Source organism: Crocuta crocuta, unplaced genomic scaffold (genome assembly GCF_008692635.1).
Source record: "Crocuta crocuta isolate KB4526 unplaced genomic scaffold, BGI_CrCroc_1.0 scaffold382, whole genome shotgun sequence".
Classification (NCBI taxonomy): domain Eukaryota; kingdom Metazoa; phylum Chordata; class Mammalia; order Carnivora; family Hyaenidae; genus Crocuta; species Crocuta crocuta.
The window spans coordinates 3,618,050-3,643,365 of record NW_027531873.1 but is presented as its reverse complement, the minus strand read 5'-3'; the positions used below and the strand labels follow the sequence as shown (position 1 = coordinate 3,643,365).

Below are 25,316 nucleotides of genomic sequence, written 5' to 3'. Positions count from 1 at the left end.
TTCATCTATGGCAATAAACTTGTTAAAGTGGTTTCAGCTTTCCTTTGAATAAAGATCAATCTTACCATCTTGCTACATGGAGCTTTGGGAGAATTATTTGTACTCACCTGGGATTGGCTGAGAGTTGTTTATCTTTAATGGAGTGCCCCAATCATTCCCATAAGGCAGACACCAAGCTGTTAAAGGGCTTGGGACAATGGAAGAACCACCTTCTGCCAAACTGAAAGTTCAGTGTAATTCAGATTATTCCCCAGAATTATGTGAGTGGAGAGGGAGAAGTTAGGGGCTTGGGTTGAACTTCCTGCTCTTCCATCACCTTGGCTGAAGCAGTCATTACTATCAACACTCCTTTGGCTCCCCAAACGTCACCCTGGAAAACAACATCAGAACTCCCCAGAAATCTAAAGAGCAGCATGATGTTTTGAGTAAAGAGAGAGTAAATGGAAGTAGGCATAACACTTCCCACTCTCCCCCAATCTTCCCTGATTTTTGATATACTCTTAGTCTTAGGATCTGGCTGTATAATCTCTATCAGAGGGGTTTGTATATATGATGCAAGTAGAATGTACTAGTAATGAGAGCCCTGGTGCTGCGGCTGTCCAACACATTGTTAAAGACTGGTGAAATCTTGATAAGAACAAGTCATAAGAAATGGCCAAAAAGAAAGTTAATAATAGAGTGTTTAGCTACATCGAGAAGTATAGTGAAGTGGATAGAGCGTGAGCTCTGGTCTCAGGCATACCCTAGTATGAATCTCATTATGACCACTTAGTGGTGCGGGTTTTGGGTGAGTGATTTACCCTCTCATAACCTGTTTCCTCATCTGTATAAGGGGATAATAATAGAACCCCTGAAAGAGCTGTTGCAAAGAATTAAGTTAAATATTATAAGTGCTTATCACAATGCCCAGCATGTAGTGAGTTATAAATTTAGCTCAGTTATTATTATGAGTTTATAATCATTAATATTTATCTCTATGAGTGACTTCATTTGGATAAGGCTTGACTACTGCATTCAGTTCTGGATAACATATAATAAAAGAACTATGCTATGATGAGTGAGAGAGAATTCAAAGAAGTTTTGACCAAATGTATCATGAAATTATTTTTCCTAAGGCCTTTTGGAGGAAGTTACAGCTTTGTGGATCATTACATTGGACTTCAACTATTGACAATCCTGTCATGTGGAAGAAGGGTTGCACTTGCCCCAGACACAGAATTAATTGGAGTGAATATAAGTTATAGGCTTACATATTTCAGGTCAATATAAGAAAGAATTTTCCTTAGAATGTGCTGTCTGAGAAGAAGGTTAAGTTTCCTATCCATGGAGGTACTTAAATTTGGATGACCAGTTGTCATGGATATTGGCTGTGAGGAAAAGGGCTATATTTGAAGCCTTAAATGATTATCTGTATTATGTGTTTATATGAATCTCCTTCAATCCTAATATTCTCTCATTCTAGGAGAAAGAAGAAAAGAAAAATAAGAAAGAAGTGATAAAGGTAAGAGATGGAGGGAGACAGCCATCCCTGTTTCCTTTGTTTTCTCCCTTCCTCCTGGGTGGCCACCACGAGCCCCTAAAACACGTTTGTGCAAATTATAAAATGGAATCCAATGGTATCCACTCTGGGTTGTTGCAATACTACTGTTGCAGGGGACAATGAAGAAGGAAGTGTCTTCATGAAAATTATAAGAAGGAGCCTGTTCCTCTAAGCTGAGGTGTGAAGACTGAATTTCAGCCCCCATGTGCCTTCCCTGCTGGGCACTCCAATGCAAGGCATACTCTGCACAATGTATGTGGTGATCTGAGCTTTAACTTTCTGGCCTTCTCTCTCTCTCTCTGTGTGTGTGTGTGTGTGTGTGGGTGTGTGTGTGTGTGTGTGTGTGTGTGTAGATTGGTCTCTTCTCAGAGGATTATCACTTGTTTAGCAATCCATTTGGCAAAGTCGTAGAGAAGGAGAGGTTGGAGACAGAGCCTGAGTATTGCTTTCCCATGCAGGTTCACTCAGTGCAGACACTGGTGGGCACTTTTAAGTCTTTTTCAGCCCTTAGAACCTGGGAATGTGCCTTGAACAACATGATTGTTATATCATTATATCTTAAGAGCATGTAGCTTAAAACAAAGTGAAAATCCTGTGGAATGCATTCTAACACATTAATGATGGACTTTAATGGGTTTTGGCCACCAGCATACAGGTTCCTTCTTTATAACATCCAAATTGCCCTTGTGTAAGATTGTGGTAGGGGTGTAATATCATGGACTGATCTTCTAAAGACTCCTCTGCCTGCCTCTCGTACAGGCAGAGATTGGGCGTGTAAACAGAAATTCGCCAAGTAGGCATGATCTCTTCTCTTCAGACCTGGAATTTGGGGCTAGTGACTTGAGACCAAAGAGAATAACAGAAGTCATTCACCTGCCTGGGTGCCTAGGGTCCATCCAAAGGGTTGTTGCATCTTCACTCTGCTTTCAGCCTTCTATTTCTTGGATATTCTGTCTATTTCCAAGGCTTGTCCTCTGGCATTCCATCAATCCTATGATCCTCCTGTTACCTTTCTAGTGATCTCCTGGTTGCTTAAATCAATAGTAAATTTGTGTTACCTGCACCCAAGAATTCTATCTGAAATACCAATATTAAAGTTGAAAATTACAAACATCTATTAATGATATGAAATGCTTGTGAGTCAAAATCTCCGTTGCTAGACATTACAGTCTTTCCATCCTGGGTTTATGCATCACCTGCTGGTCTGAATACCATTCTTAGAATAACAATAACTATTATGTTGGCTTACATTTGATGAGCATTAATTATTAGGCTAAGTGGTTTATAGACATTACCTCATTTAATTCTTACAACAGTGCTTCAAAAATAAGTAATAATATCATACTTATTTAATGATAAGGAAACTGAGGCTTAGAAATAAATTTCCCAAGGTCAAGTTAAAAAGTGTCAGAGCCAATATTTAAACCCAAGTGTGGGTTACCTCACAAACTGTGTTTGGGGTGCCTGGATGGCTCAGTTGGTTAAGCATCCAACTCTTGATATCAGCTCAGGTCATGATCTCACAGTTCACATGAGTTTGAGTCCTAGGACGGGCTGTGCGCTGACACAGTGGAGCTTGCTTGGGATTCAGTCTCTTTCTCCCTGCCCCCTCCCTGCTTGCTTTCTGTTGCTATCTCTGTCTCTCTCAAAATAAGTAAATAAATGTAAAAAAAAGAACTGTGTTTATAACACTCTGCCATCCTGCCTTACTGACTTACACCTAGGGATACAGGTGTACTTGTTCAATATTTCTTCAAATAATGAAATAGTTGTGATAAATCAAATAATGGGAAGTTGAGAAAACCCATCTATTTACAAATTATGAACTAGCTTTAGGAAAAGACTTAAACTCAGCTCATTTACAGAATAGCCATGCCTCAGCTTTTGGTATCCATGCGTTACCATCAAAACTCGATGTTTCCCTCCGTTCTTGGTGCATGGGGGCAGGCACGATATCTCAGCTGGGTCTTTCCTGCCTGTTAAATATCTACTGGACTGAGCACTCTCCAAGCTCCCGGCAAGTTCATTAGTTACCTGAAAATACCTACCTCATCTGTCATCAACACTCAAATGGCCTGCGGGATTTTTCATTTCCACTCCATTTTCCAAATCCTTTCTAGCATTTACCTCCCACATCTGGAATCAATCCTGACCAGAAGCAAAATGCTGAACGGTTGGGCTCCTCCCAGGGCCGCTTTCCTCCCGAAGGAGTGACAAGAATATGTTGTGTATGAATTAGCCATTCTCTTCTGGAGGAAACTGCCACGGCAGAGGCAGCTTTCGTGCATTCTAATTTGCTCATATACCCGCTCTGTCTTTACTCGTTTAAGCAAAATATTTAGTTTAACGTTTGCAGTCATTAGAGCCTAAAAACACCATATTTTAAAACTAGATTTATTTGAGTTGTAAATTGTGAGAATCCTTTAAAAATACCTCAGCTCATTATCCTTTTATCTGTCTCTGTAGAAAAGATTTGAGACAGAGGCTTAAGAAAACATCTCTGACTTTCAAGTCTCCTCCTGCTGCCCCCATCACTGTTTCTGTCTGTCCGATACCTACCCTAGAGAGAGAAAAGACTATCAGTTTGCCAATTACAAGGAATTCAATTTCAAGAGTGACTTAAACATTCGATTTTATGCTACTTTTTTTTTTCCTTTTCTAGGTAGTTTGAAGACCAACTTCATCGACTTCTAGAATTGCTTTCAGGGGACAACTTTCAGATCCTTGTGAAGGAACAATAGTTAATTTAGATTTCTCTTTCTTTTTGGGGAAAGGAGGGTAGGACTGAATAGGAAAGGTGATCTCAGGATACAAAATTCCAGACACCTTTCTTTGGGACTATCTTATGGGGAAAAAAAGATAAGAAAAACTGCTTTCTGACAGCCTCTAAGAAAACATGTGTAGGTAGATGAAAGAAGTCAATCTCTTGATTAGGTAAATTGCATTATTTTAGTAATACTGCATACCTTGTCCTTAATTTCAAATAACCTAAAGATTTTTGTTTCGTAGTGCTAGAGGAGATAACAGTAAGAAAAATCCAAGCTGTAGCCCTCAGCACCTGCAAGGAGATTATCTATGCTGATGAAGTGAAATATTACTATGCCTAATAGAAAGTTAACAAAACAGAAGAGACACAATAATGACAGAGGCAATCAGGAAGCAAGAACGGCAATTTTGTACAAGTGTCCATGATTTAAGATAGTGAATCTAGGCATTTTGTTCTGCTTTCCTTAAGGTCAATAATTGAACCATGAACAGATTTTTAAACAGACTCGGTTGTAAACGGTTTTGAAGTGTCTACCCTATGCCAGTCACTGTGCGAAGCGCCTGCTCAACTGTATGGCATCCACTGTGCGGCCTAGCACATGGACTAGGCACTGTGGGGAATGCAAATGAACCACCAGACCTTTTCCACTCAATTGGGCAATGCAATGGCGAAACTCCTGAGAAAGCAAATCCAACCTCCAGATCGAGGGAACAAAAACAATGTGAACAGTAAGCTCTTTGAAAAGAAAACTGCTTCCCTATGGCAGAAAATAACGGGGAAGGGGGCCCATGCAGGGAGCAGTGAAGGTGGGCCCTAGGGAGTGTGATATTACACAGAAACATAATGGGGTTGACTGCATACTTGTCTAATTACTGGAGCTATTAAAATCTCTATAATTTAGATTCAGGCAAAAAAAAAAAAAGGCTTGTATAAATGCACACACACATGCTCCTGATTGAATTTTATGAATCCACCCCTCTTGATTCTGAAAGGATACCATCCTGCTGTGTACATGTGGCTGCTAGATCTGAGTGACCTTCTCCCCCTGGCCCTGCCCCCACCCCCAGACTAGTCTACTCTGTTACTGTAATAAGCAGTTAGGTTAGATACGGCGATGGGTGATGGGATCATCTATGTTGAAGTCGAATTATAATGCCTCGGTCAATGGATTTAATCTAAACCAAATGCTTTGGGATTCTGTAAACTCAGGGAACAGAGGAAAATATAAGCTTTATATTTACCCAAGTTCAAACAGAGAGCAGACAGACAGATTCCAGAAGCTCAGAGAGTGTTAGCAAAAAATATGTTGCATCTCCTAAGTTCCAATCAAAGGAATACGTAGGGTATACTTTGTATTCACTTCTTTTTTTTTTTCCTTCTCCTTCCTGTGTATTTTGTTCTTTTGACACAAAGAGGGTTATCTGCTTCATGCCCAACTGAACTTGGTCAAACAAATACTTAGTACATAGTGGGTGCTCAATAAATAAATACTTCTAGAATGAATGAATGGACAATTGTTAGTATAGAGGTTTAGTGTCCTGGCTTTTAGTGTCAGGCTTCACACTGTCCTTTCTTAGCTGTGAGACCACAGGCAGTTTACTTAACATCAATGTCTCAGTTTCCAGATCTACAAAATGGAGGGGCGCCTGGGTGGCTCAGTTGGTTTAGCGTGCAATTTCAGCTCAGGTCATGATCTCACAGTTTGTGAGTTTGAGCCCCGCATTGGGGTCTGTGCTGACAGCTCAGAGCCTGGAGCCTGCTTCGGATTCTGTGTCTCCCTCTCTCTCTCTCTGTCCCTGCCCCACTTTTGCGTTATCTCTCTCTTAAAAATAAATATTAAAATCTCTTTTAAAAAATGGAGCTAATAATACTTGTGAGGACTAAACAGGTTAATGAATGTAAAGAACTGACATAGTGCCTGATACGTAGAAGATAGCTTCCTACCTAACATTTATTTCCTCTAGCACCTGTGTTCGTGCCCACTGGGCAACAACAACCCTGGTGGTGATAGCGGAGGTGGCAGTGATGACAATATCCTGAAGTCCCAAGGATAAATATAAATTCAAGAACATTTCAGAAGACATCTCAAAATTGGTTACACTTTACCTCTGTCAGAAGCCAGCATATCTAAAATTTGAGAGTCTTCTGTTGATAATCAGATAATATTTTCTACTCTATATTCAAGACACAGAGAGGCTAGGTGAATTTCCCAAGATCACACAGCTTGATGAGTATAGCCAAGATGATTCTTTGTTTACTAACTCCAAGTCTACTCCTCTCTTCCCCCAAACTCTTTAAAAGAGTGCTTCCCAAAGTAGCCAATTACAGTTATTATCCTCTGGAAGTGATATTTTTTATATCAATTCACTTATTTATCCATGCAACAAATAGGTTTTGACAACTATATGCTTTTAAATATCAGTTTGTCGGGGCACCTGAGTGGCTCAATCAGTTGAGCATCCAACTTTGGCTCGGGTCATGATCTCACCTGTTTGTGGGTTCGAGCCCCGCGTGATGCTCTGTGGCTGACATCTCAGAGCCTGGAGCCTGCTTCGGATTCTGTGTCTCCTTCTCTCTGCCCCTTCACCACTCACACTGTCTCTTTCTCTGTCTCTCAAAAATGAATAAAAGTTAAATAATTTTTTTAATTTAAATATCAATTTGTCTAGCTACTTTCTATTCCTGTACCCAGTGTTTTTTCCCTCATAACACTTATCATCAGTTGTTATCTTACCTATTTTTTTGTTTCCTTTTTATTTTTTGACTGTGTGCATTCACTAGGCTAGTAAAGTCCATGAGAGCTAAGACACTTTCTCATTCAGCATTATAGCTCCAGCCTCCAAAACAGTACTAGCATACCACAGAAATTCCATAACTATATGTTACATGAATAAATGATGTCAATTTCCTCTAGATTTGGGGTATTCCTTGCCTCTCAAATTCTTGAGTTAACCACAATCATATAAAAGTATGTTGTTAGCACCCCTTTAAAATAATTTTGCTTACTTTCAACTGAAGGATCTGCCTCCTCTATTGAGGATCAAAAGGTCCCTTCTCCCCAACTTACATAAATGTCATGTAACCCCTCCCCTACTGGCTACAAGGCAGCTCCGAACTATCTTAGGTTGTGCACATGAATTAAAGAAAGCTCATAATTTTGATGCATTAGGGCCCAGGGTGTGATGGTCTCTCCCTTCTAGTATCTAAACACTCTCTTTCTTCATTTAACCATTAAAACATAAAATAATAATACTTGATTTTGAATTCTAAGTCTGTAACCTCCTTTCTTTCCTCTGTAATAGTATACTGGTACTTACTTCTTTTATATCTACATGAGATCATATGCCTAATTTGAAGATTACTCCTTTCTTCAGAAAAATAAAAGAAAAATGGTTTTTCCATGCTTTATCTCATCTGATGCTAAAAACAACTTTTGGGGGATTGAAGGTAGTATTCTCATTTCACAGTTAAGAAAAAAGATATGTCCTATGGGTAGTAAGAAGCACAGCCAGGGTTGAAATGTGGCTTCTCATTTGATTTTTAACAAAGATTTAATGAGCACTTACTGTGTTCCAGGCACTGTGTTGGGCTCTGGGAACAAAACAGAGAACAGACAGAGCAACTCTGGGAGTGTCTTGGGCTCCTAAATCCAGTCCCTTTCTAATCTGAGAACTCTAGCCAACGACAGAGACATTAAATCATAATCCAATATATTTTTCATATAAAAATGCAACAGTTTTAAGGTGGTTTCTAAACAATACCTCAGAGAGAATTTTAAAAAAGCATTTTAACATCATTTCTGACAAAACACAGTTAGTTTTGACTGGGTCAACTGAAGTATAGTTGTGACATGACTTGGAATAAAATGATCGGAAAGTTATCTGTATGTTTGGAAACGTCACTCTCTTATATACAAGTGCATTAAAAGGACAGACAGCTGGAAGTTCCAATCCAAGTTGCTCTATTTCTCTGCAGCCAGGAAGCAGTGATTTCCAGGCAGGCTCCGGACATTCGAGGCCACTCCTCTGCGGAGTCTCCGCTATCAGGGGCTGCCACGGCTGGGCCTCTCAGCGTTCCCTATTATTCTCCTGACAGACAAAAGAGAAACAGCATGTATTCCCTTCTGCTTATAAAAGTAGCAAGTAAAATGGCTCTGAGATTGTAAGAAATGTCGACTTAATTAGCTTTTTTTCTTCCAGGTAATAAGTGTTTTCTCCAAGGAATGCCCCAAATTAACAACACTGTTTGAAGTTTACATTTCTTTTCCTCTTCCCATTTAAGATTCATAGATGCAAAAATCATACTCAGAGATGATAAGAAATCTTCATGGTTTATTGTTTTTGAATATAACAAGAGAACCTTACCACAGTGAAACTTGGAATCTGCTTCATCTGCTATATATTTTGAAATCTTCCATTGAGATGTATAGATCCTAGGTCCCCTAAACCTTAAAGGTTATGGAAATTAGAAATATCTTCCCTGGGGCACCTGGGTGACTCAGTTGGTTAAGCATCCAACTTCGGCTCAGGTCATGGTCTTGTGGTTTGTGAGTTTGAGCCCCACCTCAGGCTCTATGCTGACAGCTCCTTGTTATGGATTCTGTCTCCCTCTCTCTGCCCATCCCCCACTCACATTCTTTCTCTCAAAAATAAATAAACATTTAAAAAAAGATTGGGGCGCCTGGGTGGCTTAGTCGGTTAAGCGTCCGACTTTCGCTTAGGTCGTGATCTCACGGTTCGTGGGTTTGAGCCCCGCGTCTGCCAGCCCAGAGCCTGGAGCCTGTTTCGGAGTCTGTGACTCCCTCTCTCTCTGACCCTCCCCTGCTCACACTGTCTCTCTCTCTCTCTCCTAGAAATAAATAAAACATTAAAAAAAAATTTTTTTTTAGAAAAAGATTAAAAAAATATCTTCCCTTATATCAGAAGTTCTTTACAGATGTTTTTTCAGGTTGGTCTGTGAACTCCATGAAATGATATGAAAATGATATGAAATGATATGAAAAAAGCTTTTCTTTGGTATGCACACTTTGTAAGTTTATGGCTTTTCAAGATTCTCTACGGTAGTATATGAACCAAAACAGAGAACTCCTTTACAAAGTCTACTGAGATTTTAAATGTTGTCAATTTATACATAAGTAATTTCACATCATTTTTAGATTTTTTTTCAAACTTGGCATCTTAAAGCAAAATGTATAATCATCAAAGATAATGCTTTAAGAATATAAGATGCCTAGTTTACACAATAACATTTATTTCATTTGCACAATTTTGAGAAGTGTTTCTTGCCTGTGAAGAGCAGACATAACTATTCAACTATAGCTCGATTTAATTTGACGCTGAGCCTGTAGCTGCGGAACAGCTGGCTGGAATGAAACCTATAAAGCAGATCCTCCGTTCCCACTGTCCTGTTGTAATTTCAGTTTGTGGTAAAGCACAAGAGAGGAAGACGGCTGATGCCCATGACGTTGCTCTGGCAGTGGGACTGCTGGGCATTATCACTGAGTCCTTGTGGGCAGAGCCCTGTCACAAGTCAATAAAAACAAGGGTCCCTGCCTTCCAGGCACTTGCCATCTGGTTGGGGAGACAAAATATATGTTCTATATATATGTACATGTACATGTATATATATGCAACTTTTTCCAATAGGCCACTCTATAGACTGGAAAAACTAGACAACGTCCACATGATTTCACCAGAAAATAAAGTCTCTATGGCTAATGCTGCCTTTGATTATGATATGTCTTCTTATTAATTTATAGATAGCTTGTATCTGATTTATCAGTGTTGGTAATTCTTCAGAATCAGTCCATGAAAAATCAAGTTATTTTAAAAGGTAAATTTTAGGACTAAATGTTTAAATGAATCATGCAGATTTCTTTTATAGAAGGGGATTTTCCTAAATTCGAGTCTTCAGCAATCTAAATAATTGGCCTTTCTGTCAATCTTCTGTTTACAAGTAGGTGAAGGAAGTTTTCTTTCCTATAAGATAGAAAAAAAGAGAGACAAATACATGTATGCACACATAAACTTATTTATACGCACATATATATGAAGTTCAGTAGAAGTTGCTATTTTAAAAATATTTATCAGCATAGGTGCATTAAAACTTGATAAGGTTTGTAAAATTTATAGAGGCATTCCCTTCAAGGCCTGATGTGAGTTATGAAATCTAATTTTGTTTTCATAGCTCTGTGATAAAATTTTATCAATGTTATAAAAAGGGGTCTTTACTAAGACTGACCGGAAATCTGAACTATCTGGCCAGGCAATAAAAACACATTCCTTAGCTGCAAAGTGTCAGACAAGCAAGGTGTAACTGAAATTGATCGATAAGTCTTCCTTTTACAGTTGAGTGCATTCACTTTACCTCATAGGATAATAGTTTTTTTTAATGGTTTTTCCATTAATATCAGACTTCTGTGTTAGTAAGAAACAAGAAAGACATAAAAGGGAGAGAGACATGCCATCAAGAAAGAATGTTGCGATCTTTAATGGTAGAGCACTTGAGCTCAGAGGAAGTGCTTGTGTGGGTGAGGGGTGGGACATTTCTTTCTGACTAATATGGGTTGAATTGTATCCCCCCCCCAAACTAAAAGAAAATCTTATATCAAAGTCCTAGCCCTCAGTACCTCAGAATATGTTCTTATTTGGAAATAGGGTCTTTGCAGATGTAATTAGTTAAGATGAGGTCATATTGGAGTAGGGTGGGCCCCTAACCCAATGTGACTGGTGTCCTTACAAAAGGGGGACATTTGAACAAGGATAGGCACACAAGGAGAATGTCATGTAAAGACGAAGGCAGAGATTGGGGGATGATTCTACTCAAGGAACACCTAAGATTGCCTGGAAACCACCAGGTGCTGGGACAGAGGCATGGAACTGATCATTCTCTTATACCCTAGAGAGGGAACCAAGCCTGCTGTCAATTTGATCTTGGACTTATAGCTTCTAGAACTGTGAGACAATAAATTTCTGTTGTTTAAATTATCCAGTCTGTGGTACTTTGCTCCAGCAGCCTTAGCAACTAATACACAGGTGAATATAGCCATTGGGGAAGAGAGGTGAGACCTGAGATGACATGTTATGTCCTGAAGAGTAGGTGAGGGCCACTCCCATGCATATGGCAGTGCCCCACACACCTTGGGTTGGGCATCTAAGTCTAGCTTACTTTGCCTAACTTAGTTGTCATCAGGGAAATCTTCCAAACGGGCAGTGATTAAACCACAGAATTACTCATTGAAGGCATCCAGTGAACTCAGTTTCATAATTACTAATCTCAGTAACCTAAAATTTCTACAGGCTTTGAGGTTAGGCAGATCCAGGTTCAAATCCCAGTTCTGCCACTTACTGGCTGGTGGCTTTTTTATTATTTATTATTATCATTATTTTTAAATTTTAATTCAAATACAGTTAACATACAATGTTATATTAGTTTCAGGTGTACAATATAGTGATTCAACAATTCCATACATCACCAGTGCTCATCACAACAAATGCACTCCTTAATCCCCGTCACCTATTTCACCTATCCCTCCACCCACTTGGGGCAAGATATTTCAGCTCTCAGAAGCTCAGCTTCCTCGTTTGTAAAATTCAAAAGTAGAAGTAGAAAAAATATCTACTTCCAAGGATGGTCATGAGTATGGAGTTAAACAGATTGACAACAATAGTGTAAAAGTCCAACAAGGTATCCGACATCTATAGACATTCTACCCGCATTAGTACCCTTCTCCTTCAACATTTATGATCTTATTGATCTGTATACCAAAAGACTTGTCCAACAGTACAGGAGGCAAGGCTCAATTCAGGCCTTTGACACCAAATCCAAAGATCTTTCCCTGGAATGAATCATCTCCAGTTCTTGGCCATCACTAAGCTGTACTGTGGCCCCCCTCTGTTGCTCTGGTAAATTTTGGATTGGGCTTCTGAGGGTAAAGATGATCTGGATGCATGCCCTAGTGAACACCTGTAACAAGCCTTATCAAGCAGAAGGATAGGCTTCCTGGGGTCAGCTAGAATTCTAGCTGTCGTAACTCTTGTTGTCCAGTTGTATCTCACTACTGCATCAGAATCATACTTTTAAAGCTGAGTGGAACTGTAGAGATGTAAGAGTCTAATTTATTTTTTGAAGAGGAAGCAGCAGTTCAGGTAGGCCTTCATTCAGCCAGTTAGCATGGAATTGAATGGTCTAATGCTCTTTCCATTCTATTATGTCCCCAGTAATCACAGTGTTAGCCCAGGAATGGAAGGACCAGAATTGATCCAAGGGTATGTAAAATATTCTCAGAATAAACCTTTGCCATTGAAGAGAAACGTGGCTTTAGTGGAATCAAGGTTCTTCCTAGCTGTATCATGCTTAGACCAAACAAGGTGGAAGTAGATTTCAAAATGGTGCTGCAACTGCCATTTAGTAAAGGGGTAGAGGCGCATCAGTGCTTTTTAGTACCTACTCTGGAGGAAATGAAGTTCGCTCATCTCAGCCCCAGCACCTAGCAGCCCCTGAGAGAGCCCATGGAAGTCTCAGAGCAGGCAGAAGCGGTGAGGAGCAGTGACCCTTGTTTGGAAATCTCTTAAATTGGCTGACTCCCATTTACATGCTGTTTCTGGCAACAGAGATCAGTCTGGGTCATTTCTATGTCACTGAGTAAATATGCTGAAAATTATTACTATTTCAGACAAATGTTTAACTATTCTCAGATTATCTATGACACCACAGGCCAAAGTCACAACAATCTAACCTGGGAGTGAGTTTACTTTACTTTGTGATTTATGGAATGAGAATTCTAGGCGCTCTATGGGACTAATTTAATACGAAACATTCAGATGTCTGTCTTATAATGCCATTCATCTTTCCTTAGCCTGCCTGCACCAGGGGGCACGTGGTTCAGAGAGCAGGCTCTCCCTTCCCAGCCACAAATCATCACACTTGTGAGAGGGGGTGACAGGTCTCTTCCAAGCCAGTCTGTCTATGGCAGAGGCAGCCAAGCAGTTAAGCAGTTAAGGGTCCATTTGGGCACTGATGAGAGAAGAGTGTTTTCTACTCTGTCAGGCCTTAGGAGCATTTTGAAAGTTACAGTTGGCAAAGAAGGGATGACAATCAACCTTGCTTTGGTTTGTCTTAAGATGAAGGGACTTGAGTCAAGCTGTACTGTCTTATCAACAGGTATAAGACCTGCTTTATAAGAACTTTATGTGATGTTTTATGGATTGATGTGGTGATGTCTTAGCTCAGGTTGTTACAATAAAGTACCATAGACTTATAAACAATAGAAATTTATTTCTCACATGTCTGGAGCCTGGATATCTGAGATCAGAGTACTAGCATGGTTACATTCTGGTAAGAGCCCTCTTTCTGGGTTGCAGACTACTGACTTCTCATTGTAGTCTCATAGGACAGAGAGCAGAGCAGATGAAGGAAACTCTCCTGTGACTTTTACAAGGGCACTAATTCCATTCCTGAGGGCTCCCTCCTTATGACCTCATCTGTTCATAATTAGCTCCTAATACCATCACATTGGGTCACAAGATTTCAACTTATGAACTTTGTGGGGGACACTCAAGTCCAAAACAGTGGACATTAGAAAAAAGTTCTACAAAAAGTCAAACTCTGATTCAATGTGTATATTAAAAAGCAGGTTTTTAGGGCACCTGGGTGGCTCAGTCCATTAAGCATTTGACTTTGGCTCAGGTTATGATCTCATGGTCTGTGAGTTCAAGCCTCATCTCAGGCTCTGTGCTGACAGCTCAGAGCCTAGTGCCTGCTTCAGATTCTGTGTCTTCCTCTCTCTCTTTGCCCCTCCCCTATTCACACTTTGGCTCTATCTCTCTCAAAAATAAATAAACATTAAAAAAAATTTAAAAAGCAAGTTTTTAACCAATTACCCTCAATGTTACATTCATTCAGCAAATATTCTTTAATGTCTGCTATACAGCAGGGAATATTCAGGCACTGGGAATACAGGTGTGAACAAGTCTGGCTTACTTTCAAGGAGCTTAGAAACCAGTGGGAGGAAAAAAATACATCAGCAGTAATAAGTGATAAGCAAAGGGGGCAGAGGGAGCAGATGGAAGGAAGTTTCTAACAAAGATCAGTGTGGGAAGTGGTCAAGAACAATTCCTCAAAAACCCTGTAGGAGGAGAATGGACAAATGTATGGAAGTTAGAGGGAACACACAATTTGGGGGCAACTGAAGGGATATTTAGGATGACTGGGGTGCAGATCTCTGTGAGCAAAGGGTGAGAAAACAGAGGCTGCTGGCCTAGTGGAGAATAGTATTCCCAAGGGCATTGAGTACCTTGGAGAGGAGTTTGCACTTTACTTTGATGATTAGGGTGTGTGTGGGGTGAGGGGGGGAGGGGAGATTTTAAGGTTTTAAGCAAGAGTAACATGATATGATTCTCATTCTCAAAAGATCATTCTGGCTATGACATGGATAAAGAATTGGAGAGGAGGAGCTTTTCTAGGTGGCTCAGTCAGTTAAGCACCCAACTCTTGATTTCAGCTCAGGCTATGATCTCAAGGTTTATAAGATTGAGCCCCACATCAGGCTCTCCACGGATGCTGTGGACTCTGCTTGGGATTCTCTCTCTTCCTTTCTCTCTCCTCTCTTTCTCTCTCAAAATAAATAAATAAGCTTAAAAAAAAAAAAAAAAGAATTGGAGACAAGGAAGGCCGGGGCTGTACAATGACTGGCTGAAAAATCATCAGGATCATCCATGTGAGCAATGCAGTGGCCTAAAATACAATAATGTAAGTAAACAACTTTTAAAGACTTAAAAATCCCACAAATGGATTCCTTTTTCCTTCATAAGAACAGTTGGAAATTGGTGCAATGAAAATTGCCCTTTGCTGTTGAGTCATTCATTTCCCGAGCAAGGACCTGGAGTGCAGGGTCCTGGAGTCCTGTTACATGCAGCTGCTACCTTCTGCCTCACGGCTGGTGAGAACTCCTCCCTAAGAAGCCTCTTAAGTACACAGCTTTAGCTCCATATATAGTTGTGGCCCATATCAACTTTTTCATGGGAACTAGGCATTATCTAACATATAATACTACTGCATGGATGTCCTGGAGCACAACAAGGATTTGCGACTCAAACTCAGCGGACTACAGTCAAGCCCACTAAGCAGAACTCACATTTCAACATTGAGAAAGTTGCTGGCCAGGTTTGCCTTGCAGAGTGGAGAGAGGGAGAGAAATGGTAATAAAAATTGAAATCTACGGTGGAATTCACCCTATCAAAATGACTACATGAAACAAGAGGCAAGGAAAGGTCTCATAGGGGTTTGGCATTCTGAATTGATTTGGAAAAATTGCCTGGATGCCCAAGTGCCTTGAGTTTTGGATGCCAGGATATCCCGGCAAGATCTATTTCTTCAGACAGACTTGACTGTATTCAGAAGTGTAACTTGTGAATCAAAAAGAATGAAATCTTGCCATTTGCAACTACATGGAGGGAACTAGAGGGTATTAAGCTAAGCAAAATTAGTCAGTCAGAGAAAGACAAATATCATATGACTTCATTCATATGAAGACTTTAAGATACAAAACAGATGAACATAGGGAAAGGAAGCAAAAATAATATAAAAACAAGAAGGGGACAAAAACATAAGACTCACAAATATGGAGAACAAACAGAGGGTTACTAGAGGGGTTGTGGGAGGGGGAAAGGGCTAAATGAGTAAGGGGCAGCAAGGAATCTACTCCTGAAGTAATTGTTGCATTATATGCTCACTAACTTGGATGTAAATTTAAAAAATAAATTAAATTTAAAAAAAGAAGTGTAACTTGTGAGTCTAGCTGATATCCTTCCTGATATTGTAACCAAAGTCACAGAGTCCAACTCAAGCTTGTGTTGCCTGTATAGCAAAGATCACCCCAACAATGGCCAATTTCAAGAAGCCCAAGGGAAAGGGAAAGCCTCTCAATGACTAAAGAGAATTAGTGACAGCCTAGATAATTCTTTTGCTAATTTCATACCTCAATGGTGAGGAGAGGAAAAAGGCAGAACCATGGTTGATACTGAAAATGCCGTGGAGCCCAGAATGCCAGCCATGTCCAAAGCTTCCTGAGGAAATCAACCCACACTGTTGCTGAAACAGGTAAGCTGTGCTTTGTATCATGGGATCTCTGACATCCTAATCTAAAGGAATGAGTAAAAGGCAGCTACTGGCTGGCCTCCAGCCATTTAGTCTTCCATTAGAAGACACGATGAAAGTAATTCAGATGGTAGAGTGGCCCTGGAGCTGAAAGAAATATAAAGAGAAGGCAGGAAACAGAAGCCTCGAAGCAGCAGAGGCCATGAGCAGGCAAGTGAGCATCTCAGTGTAAAGCAGAATAGCCTATAAAGAAGTAGAAAATTCATAGCAGAAGCAAGAAGACTGAAAGACAATGAAGAGCAGAAATGGCAGACTACTGGGTGGCCATTTGGACAAAGACAGGCCATGCATCTATTTTTTAATTTTTATTTTTTGGACAAAGATAGGCCATGCATCTTTTTTTTAATTTTTATTTTTTGAGAGAGAGCATGTGCTCATGAGTGTGCATATGGGGGAAGGGCAGCAAGGAGGGAGAGAGAGAAAATCCCAAGTGGGCTCCAGGGTCAGCATAGAGCCCCATGTGGAGCTTGATCCCACAACCCTGGGATCATGACCTGACTTGAAATCAAGAGTCAGACACTCAACAAACTGAGCCACCCAGGTGCCCCCATGGATCTCGAATGGAGACCACCATGAAGATTGTGTGTTGGACTTCCCTGTGCATTCTCACTTCCTTGTTAATCCTTCCAATAAACCTCCACCACTGGAGGCAAATTGAGTATGTCTCTGTAATTTATAACCTAAATAAGCTTAATTTATTACCCAATGTCTAATCATCTTTAGTGTTCCTTCCATTTAATGGCTTCCCACTGCACTCAGAAAAGAAAAATCCAAATTTCTTAACATGACCTATAACGCTCTCCACAATCTGGTCCATGCCCACACCTCTCACCTCACTGTATGCCTATTAATGCAACATTCTAGGCCTCTGCACTATCCAAGTAGAACCATACCTTTGCATGCCCGACACCTAGAACAGAACATAGTGTGTCTGGCTATCTGAATGTCTTTGTGTGTGTGTGTGTGTGTGTGTGTGTGTGTGTGTGTGAATTTGTTCTTCAAAACTAATTTTCTTTGTATTTTTTGTCTTCTAAGGAAAATATCTGTCTCCCAGCATATACGGATTTCATTTAGGGAGCAAGAGAACCATCTTGAAAATTAATTTTTCTAAGAACACTTACTATTGAACTGAAATAATATCCTGTGGAATTTCACACTCTTAGATGAGCCTGCCAGGGATGTGGGTGGCTCAGCCTTCTGCATTAACTAGACTTAGAGCAAACATAAAGAGATTTGGCCTCCCCACCAATAAGCAGCTCCTTCACTTCGACAAATAGGACCCCCATCCTTGCTTTAAAGTGCTCTCTCTTTGTACACATAAAAATGCAGAAGAAAACCCAAGAAGCTCGATATTCTTCCCCACCCTCAAAATTACTCTGCTCCTTGATATGTGCACCATAGCCCTGACATTATTTCCGTGACCTTTAAAATAGCAAGATGTTATCAGCACTGAAGGTGGCTTAATTAACATGGGAAGCTTCACTACCTCAGACTCACTTGTTTTGTCTCCAATGTCTGCATCCTGGTTACAATCTCTGGGTGGTTAATCCTGACCCAAGAACATTTCCATTATTTCTTAAGGAAATGGTGATTTTAAAAAAACGTGAAGACATTCAGATTCAGGCCTCACACACACAGCAAGTACTTCTTTGCCTTCATACTCCAGCATTCTTGAAACTGCTTCTTAGCACTTGAGCCATGCCGAGCTGATGCAGAAGTCCTGGCCAAGTCCCTCCAGGTGTGGTCAGCTAGCCACTCTCCATCCCTGGGGCCTGTTAAATGCAGACTGCTTGACCCGCCTCAGGCATACAGAATAAGAATCTCTGTGATCAGCCTGAGACTGGGCTTTATCAAGCTCTTCAGGTGATTCTAGTGCCCATTCAACTTTGAGAATCATACTGAGGAAGCATCCCTGCTGATCCATAAATTGCTCCAGAAGGATTGTTTTTAAAATAAAAGATGGACTTCAAGAGCCCTTAGAAGAGAAAAGCAGGCAAGACTGAGGAGAGAAGACCACCAGGCAGTGGGAAAGAATAAAGGAAGGAAGAATGGAAAGAAGTGGAATGAAGAGAGAGGTATAATCACATCTCATCTTTTTGGGGGCACTGACCCTAGGAGATTCCCTCCTCTTCTCCCTTCCAGTATAGCACAGTCTGCAGGGTTATTTATGGAGAGTATGCCTTTTGGAATTTTTTTAAACACAGCTGCTGCTGGTGGCAGGTAGAGTCTGACTGCCCAGCTATCACAGTTGGTCTGACAGAGGCAACATTCAAAACCTCTAGGACAGAAAAGCCAGCACCTAATGGATCCAGTGGTTGACTGAACCTTATATCTACAGGAATACAGCAGACAATGAGTGATCGCACATCCAATTCAGAATCACCATTGTACTTGCCATATAATTTCCTCTCATCTTTCTCCCTCCCCCAACCCAGCTGCAGCATGGGTGTAAGCACTTCCTCTCCACTCATATTTCTATTTGCACATATAGTTCAGGGTGACAGCCTATTGATAGTAGTTTATACTACAGACTCACAGAATTAGAAAATACTATAGCTGGCAGCAGACACCCACTGCACAGCCACATCATACAGTTGGGCCATGTACTTTCATCAGCACTTACCTGAATGGCAGGCTTTGTTGATCTTTGCAGTGGCTAAGGCCAAGCAGTCCCAAACCATGCCACTTATGCAGAATTTTAGTTCATTGCCCTGAAAACAAAACTGCTGTTTTGGTTTTTTTTTTTTTTGCCTCCCTAGCCTTAGGAGGGGTTGAGATGTGCTCAGAGGCAAGAGGGAACTGGAGCCATTGGTTTAATAAGAACAATTGAGGATCACCAATGAGTCCAAATTCCATTTAATTGAGGACATTTGCATCTGATTTGTGATGACCTAGAATAACACAGATCTGTGGGTTTTGATTGCTCTCTTCCAAATGATGCCAGAAAAAAATAAAACAAAAAAACTGCTGCCTTGATGAATCACAAATCTCAGTGACACTCAGCATACCTGGGTATTACTAAAGATTAGCTCATAAACACAGCAATAGCCACTGGCTACAATTTTCTAAGTGATTCTTTGGTAAAGGGAACAAATCTATCTTTGCCTTTTTGTCATTTTTTGCTTTGCTTCCTTAATCCACAAAAGAATTTAGTTATTACGAAAATCAAAAAAGAAATGGAAATTCAGGTTATTGCTCTACAAAACGACCTTTGCATTTTGAATCATTACTGTGTCCTATTTCGCAAAGCTGACATTAGTACCCAGATGGATGTTTCTTATTTATAAAACACTTCCAGTTAATCTCAAAATATTTGTCAAACTTTCAGGCATGTTACTTTTAGTCACCTGGCTTAGAAACATGCAACTTCACCCTGACACTTCATCAGGCAACAAAAGCTACGGATGGGGCAAAAACATCCAGAAAAGTCCTCCTGAGGACAATCACAAATGCTGGTACACTGTTGATTAACATCTGGATCACCTTAAGGGTGTTTGTGAACCAGCAGGAAATAAATTTCTGGAGAAGGCCATGGACTTGGTGATGGTTGTTTTAGTATTTAATAATAAATGGTTTCCAGTTGATAGGAAAATATTGAAATGTGACTTATATTTACGAAGCTGATTCAAATTTGATAAACATGTCCCCAAAGGAAATTACTGGGTTTATTAAAAGCCTAGGAAGGCTGAACAGAATTGCAATAGTCTTATCCTATACTCCTTGCTGAGGTGGAGTAACCGCTCCCCAGTCCACCCTCCAGCCAACTAAGGAGGAAGGACAATAATAAGGAAAGAGCAGGGAGCGCTCTCAGTCTTCGTTAAAAGTTGCTATGAACTGTTGGGCTACCCCGTGCAAGCTGTCTTCCACAAAGTGTCACTGCCTTGCTGGTAAAATGTGATGTGTTGATGACTGTTATATTACATCTAAAATCCCATTTACTGGTAATAGAAAAGTTCAGTTAAAGAGTTTTGCCTTATGTCTCCTGGTGCTTGATAGACCGTTGTGTGATATTGCCAATTTTCGCTTCAGGCGTATTCACATGCAACAGTGAAGACTTCACAAGAATTTGCACATTTGATCCAGGGTGAAATCATGGCATTTTCATAGCAAATCAACTTTTCTTTGGCAGAAAAATGATAGGTACTTTTGCACCTAGAGAAATGCCTTTGTTTTCAAGGAATTTTGAACAAATAAAAAATGAAAAGTTCTTTGTCTATGGGAATTGTGATCCAATCATTCTAAGCAGAAGCTCAGCAGGTAAAGAATCCTGTTGTCCTGCTTTCTGACCTGGAGCACATTCCTTGACCTTTCTTATTTTGACTTTCTTGTTAAAAAAAGAAAAAGAAAAATGGGGGTCACATGCAATCTTTTTTTCCTATGTGTCACAAAGCTGTTCTGGGATGCCTTCACATCTCTAACATCGTACAGCAGTGCCTGCGAAAGGGCAAATTGCTGTGGATGTAACATGTGGAATTTCACCTCCGTGTGCTCTCCTTTTAGTGGTGTTGGAAGCAGCAGGGATTTACTCATGCAGCCCTGCTGATTTGCAGACTGGGAGTAAATACTAGGCCTTTTGCAATGATTACCAAAAGCCCCTCTTCAGTAGACACGATCTACTGCATTACATTAAAGTGCTGGATTGAGGAGTGAGCCAGCTGAGCCGTTCTGTACACACCTAGCCAGGTTGCAATTTATATTCAGAGCTGTGAGTAGCCACAGAGCTTTCAGAGTAGCTTTCAGAGCAAGAGAGAGAAGAACATTTCTCTTAAAATCTTCCACCAGGACTGGAAACCAAACTCTGATTTGTTACTGCTATTTAAAAAGAGAGAGAGAGTCTTTCTTCATTGCAGGAAGAAATTAATAGGTAAGTTTTTCTCTTCCTGCAGTATTGCTACCTAGGATTGCTAAGGATCTCCCTTGAAGCCTTAAAAAAAATCGTTTCATGACTTTTCTTTTTAATGGTACATATACCCTTTCTCTAAGTTCTGAGTACTGAGGACACAGTCCACGGCTTTTGTTACTGAGCTTAGTCTGGAATAGCCAGCTTCGTTTTTGTGAACAACATGTAGCTGTGCCCCATAATGAGTCCTGCTTGCTCCTCCGCAGGCCAAGCTGCAGGGAGATTGGAGACGGATAGACTGATTCATGTGGTGTTCAGTGGCCACCAGCCATTTCATTTTTATTCAGTAAATGCAGGATTTTAACATGGAGGTTTGGAAAATATGGTGGTTGAACCAGAAAAAATGTCAGTTTGTGTCAAATTTAGTGTTAGATGGTCAAACAGTCTTTTATTACCAAATTATATATATACATACACACACACACACACACACACACACACACTACTTGACCCCACAAGATTATATATGTAAGTTATATTATGTAATTATAACATGTAAATATGCACTATATATATATAATATTACTTGACCGCACCAAATTATTTTTCAATAATAGTAGTGTCCCTTTTTCCTGGAAGAAAATACATCTAAGATAGTTATTTTACTGGCATTATTTTGTCTAGGTTTGTTGCCTTTCCAAGAACACCTGTGAGGCATCAAATGCCATTCTATGTAAGATATAGAGGGTAGCAACTTTTTTTAAAAGATACTATACAAAATTAAAAAGGATAAATAATTGTCACATCATAGCACACATATGAGCATATGAGTGTATACACATATGCTACCCCAGCAAAATACAGCACAAAATATGATGACTCTGATAGAAATTAACTGCATGGCTGTACCAGAAATTGCAGCTTTTCAGACCGTGACACCACAACGTTTGTGGCTTGAGGGCCCTCCTGCCTTCGGATTCTGGCATAATTTGCTCTGATCTCCATCAGTTGCTTTAACTCTGTTAAAAAGATTATTTTGAGAGACATATCAATGTATTAATAGAAAGTAATTAAAAGTCCAAGATGATGAAAAACTCAAAGATCCCTCAGAAATCCTTGGCTTCCACGCCGGACTCTCTCATTACACACTTGACTTGCTTATCATATCAGATGCGTGCTAACATTCTTTGGATTTCTACAAAACGGTACTTCTGGAGAGGGCTTCCTTCCAGGCTTTGTACAAAGCCTGAATTGGAGGCTAACGTGGGAGTGGTCTAGAAATTGAACCCACTGAAAAGACGGTAAACACAAAGTGAGAACACTGTTCCAATTTGATGACAAATGGCATAAAGCACTCTTTTACTTTTGTTGGGGGTCTGTCTGAAAGAAACAGCTCTAACAGCATCTGATTTGTTTTGCCAAAACAAATCCATTTTTCAAAAACCTGGTGTGATTCTTGATGACTTTCACATGCTAAATGTTTTTATATTATAGTACATAAAATAAGCTTTTATAGAGTGTTTACGTTTTTGAAACTCCAAGACTGCCTTATTTTATACCATATAGTTAAGATCACAGCAAAATTTTGAGTGTAATAATTACTTAAGTGTCCCTTCATAAGTATATCTATATANGTAGGATTTCTCTCTTTTTAAAACATTCTGAGTATTTAATAATATAGTCTACTTAATGATTATTTCTAACTTTATTTCAGGAAAAACAATAAATGCCAACTCCTAGAGTAGAATAAGTTTGTAAAGAACAATCAAATTAAACTCTACTATCAATCAGATTTCCAGACACTTAGACAATTGGGGAAAACCACTAACCTTTTCATCATGAAGGTGAAAATATGAAGGTGAATCATGGGAACCTACTTCCAGAGGAAAAGAATCAACTTTTGCATCATAGTAATCCATGTGGATATACATAATTGATGAAACAAAAAAGAAAAATGTTGGTCTACCTAGCCTTGTCAAAGGTCCAGAGAACTAACATGGAGGAGAATGATAGGGAAAGTAACATTTGCATTTCCTATTTTCTCTCTTTCCTTCAGCTTTTATGGATAACAAGCTTGCTGAAGGGGCCCTACATTTCTCTCTGTGTTTTGGATACCTCTTTGGCCAGGTTGCCCTAGCTTTATTTCTCATAAAGTCCCAATGAACACAGTGAAACCAGGGGGATAGGGGCCAGGCAACAGAAGACAATCCCAAGAGTATGAAAAATTGAACATTAACAATGAAGAAACTAGAAAAGTACTTCCTACTGTACTACTTCTTTGTTTACTATTTAATTGTACTATAATATTTCAAGTGTGTTCATATACTTAATTAGATTTAAAACTCTTTCAGGAAAGGAACCCTGGCTTATATTTCTTTTATAGGGCTGTGCAGTTTGGGAACACAGAAAGGTGTCAACTAATACTTACTGATGACAAGGACCCCAACATTGTTCTTCTAAGAACCACATAGTGAGGGTCACCAAGAGCTGGGGTGAGAGGTAATAGTGAGTGATGGGGACAGCAGCATATAAAGAATACAACGGTTGAAGCTTCTTCCTTGATGTAGGATGGCACTGAAAGAATATTTGTGGAATACCTCAAAACAGTGATAGGCATCCCAATAAATCCTTGTCTTCCTGCATTTCAGTCTTCATTCCTATACTTTTGTTCTGGGCTAAATGTAAAGATATGATTGCAACTGTTTTAAAAGTTTTTGGTTTGTGTACCTTACATATAATAATAATTTTATGGTGACTTTAAAAAGAAATAATCTAGTATTGGTTACTTTAGGGATCCTAGGTAATACATTTCTAAATCTTTTGATTTCCTTTAAAGTGACATCATGTTCATAATCCCTGAAAATTGTGTCCTTGTTAATGTATAGCTACCCCCTGAAAGGGGCTTTAAATTCCTCAGGCTGAGTTTCCTGGGTGGCTCAGTTGGTTGAGGGTCCAACTTCAGCTCAGGTCATGATCTCACGGTTCGTGAGTTTGAGCCCTGTGTTGGGCTCTGTGCTGACAACTAGCTCAGACCCTGGTACCTGCTTCAGATCCTGTGTCTCCCTCTCTCTTTTCCCCTTCTCCACTCATGCTCTCTCTCTCTCTGAAAAAAAATTAACATTAAAAAAAATATACTTTAAAAAAAATTCTTCAGGCAAACAGGATAAAGAGCAAGAATTGGTTTAATAACTAATATGTGCTCTTTTCCATTGTTATCACTTGAAAAGAGAATTAGCAAAGAATAGATAAAATAATAAAATGTGCATATATTTACTTATTATTAAAAAAGAGATCTGCAAACTGTATAGTCGCTATTAATAAACCATTAAGTTTTAAATAACTTGAAGGTAGGAAGTCAACAAAGCCTCGCTTTCCTCAGGGTTCATGCTAAGGGAATACCTTCAAATCAGGTCGTTTAGAGGTTCTGCAAATAAGCCCCTTGGATAAGGCTCAAGACTAACAGAACTCTGATTGAATTCCTGAGTGCAAATGGTGTCAACAGTGAGTTTCCAGCACAGAAGTATAATCTGAGTAGAAAAGTGTGGAGGAAGATAATTATTAAAAATCATCATGATGGAATATAAAATTCAGAAAGTAAGCTCTTTGAAGAAAAGACTGGATGTTTTAATTCTTCAAAAACTTGATGGAAAAGAAACTGTTATCCATACCCTTTTGGGTTATAAAGCCATGTCCTGTGGATACACAGATGACCATGTCTCGCTCTATGTCATCCCACGAGTAAATTGGTTCTCCATCTGGGGTGTACAGGGTTCTGGCTGGGCGGACCATTTTGAGACGAGAGGAACAGTCATCCAGCAGCTGAAATACAAAGGGACAGACAAATTAGAATACGAAATGTTACAACATTATGAAGAATCAACTCCTTTAAGAGTTATTCACCCAGTTTGAATATTTATTTTACTTTTGGTTATTAGAAAGGGGTATGGAAGAGATATGGGAAAAGAGCATATAAAAGTTTCCCAAAGTGCTTTCACAATGAGGAACTTCTGTGC

General features: G+C 39.7%; 1 protein-coding gene across 1 annotated transcript in view; it reads right to left on the bottom strand.

Annotated features, from left to right (window-relative positions):
• Positions 1-10,160: 10,160 nt before the first annotated feature.
• Positions 10,161-25,316, bottom strand: part of LOC144238938 (doublecortin domain-containing protein 1-like) — a 59,827-nt gene continuing 44,671 nt past the window's right edge. Inside the window, exons 13-15 of the mRNA XM_077772881.1 lie at positions 24,972-25,122; positions 22,213-22,322; positions 10,161-10,285 (exon numbers count right to left, since the gene is read on the bottom strand). Of these exons, the coding sequence (XP_077629007.1) occupies positions 10,217-10,285; positions 22,213-22,322; positions 24,972-25,122 (330 nt within the window). The 3' untranslated portion in view covers positions 10,161-10,216. The remainder of the gene's footprint in view (positions 10,286-22,212; positions 22,323-24,971; positions 25,123-25,316) is intronic.